The following is a 12,656-nucleotide window of genomic DNA, read 5'->3' on the forward strand; positions in this document are numbered from 1 at the left end:
AGACATTAAATAGGCATCTAACCATTAATTAACATCCGGTGAAGGGACTGAATTGTAATAGAAAGTGATATCCTTGTGCATTTCTTTCCCCACCCCTCTTCCTTTCATGTAGCATGACATGCAGCCTTGCCAACCCTGCAACGTCCTCCTCACTAACATCTAGAGACTTGTGCCAAAATCAAGAGAGCTGTCGCACAGACTAGTCAAGTAACAGTCTCACATAGTCATACTCACATAATCATACATTACAGTCAATGTTCCTGTCTTCGTCATTGTCAACCCTGCGTACGTCCTGTTCCATCAGCAGGACAGATCCACTAGAGAGGGTGACACAGTCATACACAGTCAACATTGAATCTGGGCCCCATGAAGTATCATGGCATCAGGTCAAATATGGCCAAAGAAACCTCTTGCTGATGACCACCAAGGTCCTCCCTCAGCTGCCATGATGAACACCACTTGGAAGAAGCACTGAGGGTAGCAAGGGCACAGAATGTATTCTGGATGGGGGACTTCAATACCCAATATCATGAAGAGTGACGCCGTAGCGCCACTACTGATTGAGCTGGCTGAGTCCTGAAGGACATAGCTGCCAAACTTGGTGAGTTGCTACAATGCAAGGCCCCGCATGGCAGACTGGTGCAAAAGGTGAAGTCACATGGGATCAGAGGTGAGCTGGCAAGATGGATACAGAACTGGCTCGGTCATAGAAGACAGAGGGTATCAGTGGATGGGTGTTTTTCTGAATGGAGGGATGTGACTAGTGGTGTTCCGCAGGGATCAGTGCTGGGACCTTTGCTGTTTGTAGTATATATAAATGATTTGGAGGAAAATGTAGCTGGTCTGATTAGTAAGTTTGCGGACGACACAAAGGTTGGTGGAGTTGTGGATAAAATGAGGATTGTCAGAGGATACAGCAGGATATAGATCGGTTGGAGATTTGAGCGGAGAAATGGCAGATGGAGTTTAATCTGGACAAATGTGAGGTAATGCATTTTGGAAGGTCTAATGCAGGTGGGAGGTATACAGTAAATGGCAGAACCCTTAGGAGTATTGACAGGCAGAGAGATCTTGGCGTACAGGTCCACAGGTCACTGAAAGTGGCAACGCAGGTGGATAAGGTAGTCAAGAAGGCATACGGCATGCTTGCCTTCATCGTTCGGGGCATAGAGTATAAAAATTGGCAAGTCATGTTGCAGCTGTACAGAACCTTAGTTAGGCCACACTTAGAATATTGCGTGCAATTCTGGTCGCCACACTACCAGAAGGACAAGGAGGCTTTGGAGAGGGTGCAGAAGAGGTTTACCAGGATGTTGCCTGGTCTGGAGGGCATTAGCTATGAGAAGAGGTTGGAAAAACACGGATTGTTTTCACTGGAACGACGGAGGTGGAGGGGCGACATGATAGAGGTTTACAAAGTTATGAGCGGCATGGACAGAGTGGATAGTCAGAAGCTTTTTCCAAGGGTGGAAGAGTCAGTTACTAGGGGACATAGGTTTAAGGTGCGAGGGGCAAAGTTTAGAGGGGATGTGCAAGGCAAGTTTTTTACACAGAGGATGGTGAGTGCCTGGAACTTGCTGCCAGAGGAGGTGGTGGAAGCAGATACGATAGCGACGTTTAAGAGACATCTTGACAAATATATGAATAGGAAGGGAATAGAGGGATTTGGGCCCTGGAAGTGCAGAAGGTGTTAGTTTCGGCAGGCATCAAGATCGGCGCAGGCTTGGAGGGCCGAATGGCCTGTTCCTGTGCTGTACTGTTCTTTGTTCTTTGTAGATAGTACACACTGCAGCCAATTAGCGCAGGTGGTAGAGGAAGTGAATGTTTAAAGTGGTGAAGTTCTGATGAAAGGTCACAGATATGAAACGTTAACTCTGCTTTTGTCTCCACAGATGCTGCCAGACCTGCTGACTATTTCCAGCACTTTCTGTTTTTATTTAAAGTTGTGGATGGGGTGCCAATCAAGCGGGTTCCTTTGTCTTGGATAATATCGAGCTTCTTGAGTGTTGTTGCGGCTGCTTATCCAGACAAGTGGAGGTTATTTCATTACACTCCTGACTTGTGCCTTGTAAATGTGGGTCGGCTTTTGAGAGTCAGGAGGTGAGTTACTCATTGCAGAATACCCAGACTCTGACTTGCTCTTGTAGCCATAGTATTTATGTGACTGGTCCAGTTAACTTTTTGGTCAATGGTGACCCCCAGGATGTTGATGCTGGGGGATTCAGTGATGGCAAAGCTGTTGAATGTGTTGGTAAGGTTCTTTCTTGTTGGAGATGGTCATTGCCTGGCACTTGTGTAGCATAAATGTCACTTGCCACTTATCAGCCCAAGCCAGAATGTTGTCCAGGTCTTGCTGCATGCAGGCATGGACTACTTCAGCATCTGGGGAGTTGATCTGATACATTGGTTGTGGGATTGCTTAGCTCTGTCTATAGCATGCTGCTTCCGCTGTTGGCACCTCATTTTTAGGTAAGCCTGGTGATGCTCCTGACATGCTCTTCTGCACTCCTGATTGAACAGGGTTGATCCCCTGGCTTAGTAGTAATGTCGAGTGAGCGATATGCCAGGCCATGAGGTTACAGATTGTGGTGGAATACAATTCTGTTGCTGTTGATGGCCCACAGCACCTCATGGATTTCCAGTTTTGAGCTGCAGGCCTGTTCTAAATCTAGCATGATGGTAGTGCCACACAACACAATGAAGGGTATCCTCAGTGAGAAGAAGGGATTTTGTCCACAAGGACTATGCAGTACTCCCTCCTAACAATATTGTAATGGGCAGATGCATCTGCAAAAGGTAGATTGGAGAGGACGAGGTTAAGTAGGTTTTTCCCCTCATGGTGGTTCTCTCACCATCTGCCACAAGGCTTCTTCGACAGCATCACCGAAACCTGCGAGGCTACCATCAAGAAGGATAGGGGCAGCAGATGCATGGAAACACCATGATATGCAAGTTCCCTTCCAAGTCACACACTATCCTGACTTGGAACTATCATCGCTGGACCAAATCCTCGAGCTCATTCCCTAACAGCACTGTGGGTGTATCTACACCACATGGACTGCAGCGGTTCAAGAGGCACCTTCTCAAGGGCTATTAGGGATGGGCAATAAATGCTGCTATTATCAGTGATGCCCACATCGCATGAACAAATGACAGAGAATGTAGACTAGACCTCTCCACTACTCAAAACAATATGGTATGACCAATTTCTAGTCACAAGTTAGCATGGACCAGTAAACATACATGAATAAAGTTTTGTTACCTTTCTGTAACTTTCTTTCCTCTTTGTGGGGAAATGCTGCACTGTTTTAAATTTTAATTGATGATGACATCACTGACCTAGTTCTTGTTTCCTCCCCAAGGCCTATCACAAAATCTTTCTTTTCTTTGTCTTCCCAAAACAAATACAATAAAAAGAGCACATTCCCACGATTAGCATCATCTGGAACTCCTGCATGTTGATTCAAAATATTACTTACTTTTGGAGCATGAAGTATATGAGGTTGCCTAACTTGATACTCATTCCTTTCCCCTCCTTTGTTCCTCTCTCCTCTACATATTGTGCCAACTCACACCAACTACTGATATATGCTTTTTTCAGTGAATAAGCTAACCACACAGACTGAGAAAAAGCAAAGTTCAAACCTCGCTCTGTGCTGAGTCAGCTGAGGCAATAGAAGCAATATTTTATTTGGATTTGCTCATCACCCTTAGGCTAAGGAGGGGAAGATCAACCAATATTTCTACTCATGGCCACTACCTTGCAGACCTGGGTGCAGCTGCATCCCTCTGGATGTCAGGTGATAGCAGATGAGGCTGGAATCGAGCTTGGCTACAATGACTCTGGCAGCTTAACTTCCCATGAAAAATAGCCAGTTTAGAGGAATTGTATCACAATGGGAGTTAGTGCTGAAGAGAGAAAATGGTGAGAAAATTGGAAAAAGGAGAGAGCGCTTACGTTCTATGCAGCGGCATCCCATCCTCAGGCATCGGGCATAGGCTTCTAATGATGACTCACTAGAAAACTGGTCTCCAGTCAGATACCTGGAAGAGATGAAAAATGTTTCAGACCTTCGGTTACCATGACTTGTACAAATAATGTCCCCTGACATTTAGAGAGGTGGGGTGGTGGTGATGGGTGGGTATTTCCATAAATCCTAGGAATGCGGGGATCAGGCAGATTTAATAGGAGGAACTCATTATCATTTCTTTACTCCATAAGCCACCAGGCCTGGTCAGCTGCTGGGTGAAAATGTCAGTAGTAGATGGCTGTGGCCAGGGCCATCCAGCAACTGGGAAGGATTGGGGGTTAGTGAGTGGTGTCAGTCTGTCAATCAAGAGGAAGGGGGAACTGGGAGAGATCGCAGGACTGAAGGGAGGGATGGTATGGCTGATGCAGCAGAAGATTCACTTGAGCATCCAGAGACGGCACTCCTGCTCCTCCTGGCTCACAAGCAGTACTATAAATAGCACTTAGCTACTTGTTCCAGCTGTCCCCTCTCCATTTTGCTGCTGGGCATCCCTGGGAAACCAGGCTGACCAGTGTTAAATTTAAATCAGGCATCCATTTAAATATCATAATAAGTGTCATGCCTCCGAAGAGCGAAGCACAGATACACATGTAACCAACCATACAACTGATGGCAGGCGACAGCCTTTCCCCAAAAATCTCATGCCTCATGGGGTGGAAGGTGGGGGGGACGGGGAAGGTTAAAATTCCCTTCAATGCTTCTTACTGATTGGAACTATTGGAATACAATGTACTGCAATGCAACATTGCCACATTAATTCATAGTGTTCTTCACCAGGGCTAGCCCATCAGAGAGAGATAGTATGTGCAGTTACTGTCCCACAGACAGTTTGGAAAAGGAGAGTAAGAGAGAAGGCCATCTCCGAGTTGCTCTGTCACATGTTGTAGCAGCTGTTTGCAAACCAACAAGTAGATCATGTATCTGCCTTGCTAGACAGTTTGAAATCTCCAAAAGAGGGTGAGAAAGACAGGGAATCTTAGGCACTGAACCATACAAGGGCTGAATAGTATCACAACTTCGATTTACTAAATGTACTAAACGTCTTCACAGTTGTTCCTGCCCCCACAGTCTAACAGGTCCATTGAACTCAGGGGTTCTTGCCTTCACTGATATGGATCCACATCACCAAACAGCCTCAAATAAATATTCACATAGTGAATGGACTTATATCTCTGATTCCATACACTGTAATTCCCCAGCCTTGACTTTGAATCAACTGGATTCTTCAGGGAAGACCTGCAAACCAGATGACCCCCATCCTCCTCCCACAGGCTAATCTTCGAGCAGCTGTCTCAAGTCTGGCCTTGGCAGATGCTCCAGGATCATTTCTCACCTACACCAACTACTTCCCTCTGTCCCTCAATTGTATGGAGGTTGAAAATAAGATACAACGTTGAGGATTTGCAGGATTTACTGTGATTTGCTCCCTATCCTGTGTTGAGTTAGTTAATCTCATGGAATGGAGTTGGTAGAGCTACTGACTCAGTATTTCAGAGAGCAGAAAATGCAGTCAGGAATCCTTCTCCTAATTACTGGAGAGTGTGAGCATAAGATTAGGATTAGACCTGACTCTGATTGAATAGCCTGCCAGCACTCATCATCTAAGATCATACACGGATAATGACTAATTGGTTAAGGTACCAGAAAGTGGCCGTCACATCTGGCATCATATCCCAGTTTATGTTAGTGCCTTCAGAAGAGGAGGAGAGAAAATTAAGGATTACATTAAAACCGTTTGTGCTCACAACAAAAAAAAACTGAACAGAGCTTTACTTAACGTGTTGTGTGATGAGGAGATCCAGTAATAAGAAAGAGGGTAGTTCATTTCCTCCAAAGTCACACGTTCAAACCTTGAATCCAGAATCATGTTCTCTTTAGAGAATAGATATGCCAAGAACTGAAAGACAAAAGAAACAGATGAATTTTCATTTGTCATCATTAATATAAATGCGAATAATAATTTTACTCTATTTTCTATTTTGAAACCCATTCACATTTTTATTGAAACCTAGGGGAAGAATCAAGGTCCATAGTGCAAGACTCTATCATGGTTGAAGACAATAGGAAGAAGATAAGTCAGGAAGTAGCAGTTAGTAATGCTGAGCTTAGCTATAATACACCTGTAGATTACAGGAGAAAGAGAAGACTTAGGGTGTTAGGGAACTCCATATGTGTGAACTCTTGAGAAATAATGAGCTAGATTCGGAGATGGTGTGTTGGAACTTGATTTTAACACATAGAGGAAACAGGAAGGAATAAGAGAGCGTAGGACATCTTTTTGAAGGAGGAATAACAAAGGAAGTTTAAACAACATAAAGTGCAAGTGTGTATATTTTCCCTCTTTTTTTCTTAAGCCTGGTCGGGCCACACATATGGTGTTGGAGAGTCACTCCCTCATATCAGCTAATGCCGCTATATTGCTGGCCAGTATGTTTGAACTAGAGCTGCCTTAGTTGCCAGTTCCCTCCAAATCGTCCCTCCTTCTGAATGTATACTGAATGTCTTCACAGTTGTTCCTGCCCTGCAGTCTAACAGGTACATTGGACTCAGGGGACGGTCCAAGCCTCTTCTTTGATGGAATGCCACTTGAGGAATCATAGGATTGGATCTGACTCCTGCTATCCAGTAGTACACTGAGCTGGAGCATAATACCAATAACCAAAGTTGAGACTCTTCTAGTAAGTTCCATTTCTTTGACTCTTACCTGAAGAAACTTTACAAATCAAAGTTTTATAAAGGACTTTCACCCATTGAGTCAATGTATAAAGGGTATAAGTTCTTCTCTGGCTTCCTCTCAGTAGACCTTAGTTGCTTCAGTTGAGTTTCCTGCTGAAGGGGGGGGGGGGGCAAACTGGGACTTTCCCACCTTTCCCACCTCATTCCCTCAAGTAAGCAAGCTTTAAATTTTAAATAAAACATGGTTGAAGTTGAGCCATTTGACATGTTTCTGTACTAGTAAGAGTGGGCCCAAGCTCTACCACAATATACTGCAATTCTGCCCTAGGGTCACATGAAGTCCATTTCACTTGCAGTTCACTGAGAATGAATGCAGTAAGGCAAAGATATATCTACCTCATCCAGTTGTAAAGCAGGGTCTGATATCTCTCGCAAGGGGTCTTTAAAATAATTAAAGATGCACTCCCGAACTTTGTTAGTGTCGTTCGCCCAGCTTTCCTATGGAAATAAGAAACACAACAATTAAGGGAGTCTGATTCCAGAGCTATCATTACAATGGTTTCCTACAGGTAATTAAATAAAAGTAATGTTTACATAAAATTTGGATGGGATTAACATCTTCCCATTCACTCCCATTGCATAGATTCTCAAATGCCAAACATTTTCCTGTGCATTTTCCACTGTGCATGCTGCTAAAGCTTCTTCAGATTCACTTCATTGTGTTGAAGTCCAGTGGATGAAATCCCTTCCCATTTACGACCATTAAGTAGAATTCCAAAAGTCCAAATCCCTTTGCATTCACTTCCAATTACTAAAATTTCAATAGATCAAACCCTTTTTCAGTCACTTCCATTGTGTAGAATTATCAAAGCATGATAAGCTGGCAACTTGAAAATGTTTTCCACATGATCCATTGGCTAATGTGGCTGTGGTCAGGTAGTCAATTTTAAAATTCTCATCCTCATGTTCAAATCCCTCATGGCTATGCTGACCCACTCCCCACCCCCAGCTTCCAACTCTGTAATCTCTACCACCCTTCTGAGAACTCTGCTTTCTTCCAACTCTGGAGGCCATGCATCCCCACTTCCTTCACTCAGCATTGGTGGCTGTGCCTTCAGCCATCCATGTCCTAACATCTGGAATTCCCTTCCAAAACCTCTTTGCCTTGTCACCTCTCTCTCCTCTTCTAAGGTACTGCTCAAACCCTATCTTTTTGACCAAAGTTTTGATCATCTATCCTAATGTCTCCTTCTTTGGCTTGGAGTCAATATTTTGTGTGATTACATGCCTGTGAAGTAGTTTGGGATGTTTCACAATGATAAAGGTACTATATAAATTAAAGTTGTTATTGTTGGTGTGTGTAAGGTATGGAAAGTTATTCACTTTGTCTAAATTAAACTCGTTCCTGAGTCTCTGTAGATTCTGTCCTCACAATCATGGTGTTAGCATCCCTGAATCTGAACATTTAAAATGACTGCGCACACTGGGGGATTCCAATGCATGATTCATGCACAATGCTACAGAGAATGGTGGGACGTAGTTCAGAACTGTGCTCTTGGTCTTCGCCACAGTGCTAAATGAAGAGAGGTAATGGTGAACAAAAAGGAAATAGAAGGAATAGCAAACTTATCCCTAGACGCTCTTAGACGCTTCTGATTGGTTGGTAATAGAGCAATAAAGTTCACCTAGCTGTCAACAGAAGTTGGTGCTTGAGCTGGAAAGAGCAAGGAATGGAGAGTTAATTGGATAGAGTTCAAATTTACATTTCTACAAACAAAGGATTTTGTTTTAGAACATAAAAAAGCATGAAACTAGAAAATGTCCTTCAAGCTCATCAGGCCTGCTCCTGCCACAGATTCCAAACAATCTACTCTATAATTGACTCTACGTATCTAATGTCCTGCTCAAAAATTCTCTCTGACTTCTGGAGCAGGATTTTCAATCGAGGTCGGGGATCAGATTGGAGTCCGGTCTGACCTGCAGTTTGGCGGCACCAGCCGTCATGCCTGGCCGAAACCGTCCCAGATCCATTTTCAAAGAGGCTGTGTTGGGGTGGGATTGGCTGCGGACCGGCAATCGACAAGTAGTCAATTAACTGGAAATTAATTTAATTAAGAGGCTTATTATCAGATTTCTAATTACAAATGACATAAGGGGATAATGCAGCCCCTGGTATCCCCATGGCTTTTTCATCAACATTATAAAGGACAAGGAGGAGAACCTCCATGGGAATTCACCTCATGCAACCTTTACTCCAGTGGAATTCATCAGCTTCACAGGGCCTTCTTCAGTCGTTCAAAGCTCTAAGTTTCAAATGAGCCTTTGTCTTTCTTCTCAGAACTATTTCCAATGCACTAGTGTCTCTCTGAACGCTGACTTCCCAAAGTGTATGAAGCATTCCAAACTAATCATACCAGAGATCTATGCAAAGTTAGCATACTTTGATTTAGAACCAATGCCGATTTGTTGCCTCAATAAAAGAAAGCCTTTCATGACCTCAGGACATCCCAAAGCGCTTTACAGCCAATGAAGTACTTTTGAAATGTGGTCACTATTGTAATGTAGGATGATTCACCTTGGCTTGTGATCCAGTCTGCTTACCTTCTGATCATATTGCAGAAACTTCTGGAAGTCATGCAGCGTTACTTGACACAGTTCAGGCCTGTCCACGTTCCTGCGTGCAACAAAATAATGTTCAATAATACTGCCAAAAGTAAGCAGGATTTTTCATCATACACATGATTATTTGACATGTTTAGGATCTGCAAATAAACTGATAAATGGTTTTGGTGAAAGTGCAGCGAGTATTGCTAGAGGTTATTGCACTATCCATTCGCTTGTGAGATTTGGGACTGAGGCACATTCACTCACATTTTTCCGTCAGCATCTTTTAATGCTTGTGTTAATTTATTCACTTTAAATGGACTTGAGGAGTTGGCCACATAATCTGAGCAGAAACTTTTCATCTAACTCAACAATGTCTCTCAAAATGATCATAGAATTATAGAATGCTTCTGCACAGAAGGAGGCCAAATGGCCCCTCGTGGTTGTGCCTTTGTTACATTGAGACTTGACTATTCCAATGCACTCCTGGCAGGCATCCCACATTAAACCCACTGTAAATTGAGCTCATCCAAAACTCCTTTGCCCTTGTCCTAGCTCACACCGTCTCGCTCAACCACCATCCCTGTGCTCACCGACCCACATTGATTTCCAGTTAAGAACTGCCTCGATTTTAAAATTCTCGTCCTTGTTTCCAAATCCCTCCATGACCTCACACCTCCCTATCTCTGTAATCTCCTTCAGCTCTGCAACCTTCTGAGATACCTGCACTCATCCAATTCTGGCCTCTTGCACATTAATAACTTTAATTGCTCCTCTATTAGTGGCCATGCCGTCAGTTGCCAAGGTCTAAAGCTCTGGAATTCCCTCCCTAAACTTTGCCTCTCTACCTGTCTTTCCTCCTTTGAGACGCTCCTTTAAATAACCATGTTTTTGACAAAGCTTTTAGTCTTTCGCCCTAACATCTCCTTATGTTGCTCGGTGTCAAAATGTTGTTTGATAACACTCAAGTGAAGTGTCTTGGCAGGTTTTACTAAGTTAAAGGCACTAAAAAAAAAATGTTGTTGTTGTTGTAGGCTCTTTGGTAGAGCTTTCTAATTAATCCCACTCTTTCCCCATGGCTCTGTAAATGTTTTTCCTTCAATAATTTATCCGATTTTCTATTGAATGTTATTATTAAATCTGCTTCCACTGCCCTTCCAGGCAGTGCATTCCAGATCACAGCAACTCGCTGCATAAAAAAATGTTTCCTTATGATGCCTCTGGTTCTTTTGCCAATCACCTTGAATCTTTGTCCTCTGGTTACCAATCCTTCTGTCAATGGAAACCGTTTCTCTTTATTTACTGTATTTACTCTTCTGCATCCTGTCCAAAACCCTTCCTAAAATGTGTCGCCTAGGATTGAGCACAATGCTCCTGCTGAGGCATAACCACTGTTTCATAAAAGGTTTAGCACAACGTCCTTGCTTTTGTACTCTTTGCCTCTGTTAATAAAGCTGAGGATCCCATGTGCTTTATGTGCTTTTTTTAACAGCCTTCTCAACTTATCTTGCTGTTTTCAAAGATATGTGTATATGCACCCACAGGCCTCTCTGTTCCTGCATCCCCTTTAAATTTGTACCATTTTTTTCATATCACATCACCTCATTCTTTCTACCAAAACATGTCACTTCACACTTTGTGTTAGATTTCATCTGTCAAGTACCTGCCCACTTCACCAGTCTGTCTGAGTCCTCCTGATGTATGTTACCAATGCCATGGTCTTTAATTTTGCTAACAAGTAATTCCCACAATGCAAAAACATTGGCCGAAGAGTCACTACAACTCTGGGAAAGAAAGAAAGAGCTTGCATTTATGTAGCTCATTTCATGATCTGAGGTATCACAAAGCGTTTTACAGCTGTTGAAGTGTAATCACTAATGTAATGTAGGAAAGCAGCAGCCAATTTGCAAATATTGGACTGAAATTTACCCTGGGCTTCAAGATCCCAATGTCAGGGTGAACAGTTAGTCCGGTCACTTGCTGGCAGAGTGACCGGCTCTGCGATTATACTGCAGGAGGCCAGGGGTCAGAGGGGAAATCCCTCCGGGGAGATCATTGGGGTCACGAGGACTTTCTTCCCTGCCCACAGCCCTCTTTTTGGGCCAAGGAGCCTCCGGCTCTGATGGCCTCCCCAGGCTGACACAGAGATGCCGCCTCCATTAAGCTGGTAGCCTTCCCACGTGGGGGAAGGGGTGTCACCCTGCCATTGGCAAAGAGCTAACAGCTCCATAAGATAACCCCAAATAGGGCCATTAAGTATGCAAATTGGCTGCCCGCATCCTTGGAGCAGGCACCAATACAGTTCGCAGCCTCCGCTGGGAAAATTCCCTAGCGGCGGGACTGAGTTGGGGAGCCATCCTGATGTGGCTCCTGCTATTTACTGGCCCCGCTCCCCTCCTCCCAGCCCACCACCTGGGGGTCAGTAAAATTCTGCCCATTAAGTTCACAGAAAGAGCAATGAGATAATGATCAAATAATCAATTTGAGTAAATGAAAAATACTGCAGATGCCAGAAATCTGAAATAAAAACAAGAAATGCTGAAAATACTCAGCAGGTCTGGCAGCATCTGTGAGGAGAGAAGCAGAGTTAACTTTTCAGGTTAGTGACCCTTCATCAGGACTCAATTTGAATAATGTTGATTGAAGGACAAATATTGTCTGAAATGTCTGGGGAACTCACCTGCTCCTCTATCAAATAGTGCTGTGGGATCTTTTATATCCATCAGAGAAGACAAATGGGGCCTCCTTTTTCTTTCATTCATGAGATATGGGCATTGCTGGCAAGGTCAGAAATTATTGCCCATCCCTAAATACCCTTGAGATGGACCTGGTGGTGAACCAGCTTAATATCTCCTCTGACTTCCAACAGTGCAGCACGCCCTCAGCTTGGAGTGTCAGGCTAGATTTTGTGCTCATGTCTCTGAAACGGGACTTAAACCCAGAACCTTCTAACTCAGAGGTGAGTGTGCTACCACTGAGGCAAGGCTAACATGCCAACCTTTTGGGTTTCCTTGGTTCTTAAGGCGGGTGAACAGGAGCGCTCTCACAAGAATTCACCCAGATCAAAATTAATTCAAGTTCTTTTGAAAAGAGCTGGGAATTAGTCTGTCAGAGGGCCATTGTGTCAAGAACCCATTTTTAAACGGAGCAATGGCACGGGGGAAAACTATAAAGAATATTTAAAATACAGTCAAGTCAATGAGAAGCTCCTTACCTCAGAGGAAAAGACAACTCCAGCTGCTCGATTATCTGCACACACAAAAGCAGAGGTTGTACAGAGAGTAACCGACACTTAGGAATGAGTTACATGTTGCAATCTAATTGAGGGATTCACATGGTTTATCT

The 12,656-nt window shown here is 43.7% G+C and overlaps 1 protein-coding gene across 2 annotated transcripts in view; it reads right to left on the reverse strand.

The window, feature by feature from the left end:
- LOC137369829 (1-phosphatidylinositol 4,5-bisphosphate phosphodiesterase gamma-1-like) overlaps window positions 1-12,656 on the reverse strand; it is a 205,868-nt gene that overhangs the window by 59,380 nt on the left and 133,832 nt on the right. For both annotated transcript variants that reach the window (XM_068031407.1, XM_068031406.1), the window contains exons 7-11: window positions 12,526-12,560; window positions 9,309-9,381; window positions 7,104-7,205; window positions 5,810-5,928; window positions 3,959-4,044 (exon numbers count right to left, since the gene is read on the reverse strand). In XM_068031407.1, coding sequence (XP_067887508.1) covers window positions 3,959-4,044; window positions 5,810-5,928; window positions 7,104-7,205; window positions 9,309-9,381; window positions 12,526-12,560 — 415 coding nt within the window. The remainder of the gene's footprint in view (window positions 1-3,958; window positions 4,045-5,809; window positions 5,929-7,103; window positions 7,206-9,308; window positions 9,382-12,525; window positions 12,561-12,656) is intronic.

This window comes from Heterodontus francisci, chromosome 5, assembly GCF_036365525.1.
Source record: "Heterodontus francisci isolate sHetFra1 chromosome 5, sHetFra1.hap1, whole genome shotgun sequence".
Lineage (NCBI taxonomy): Eukaryota > Metazoa > Chordata > Chondrichthyes > Heterodontiformes > Heterodontidae > Heterodontus > Heterodontus francisci.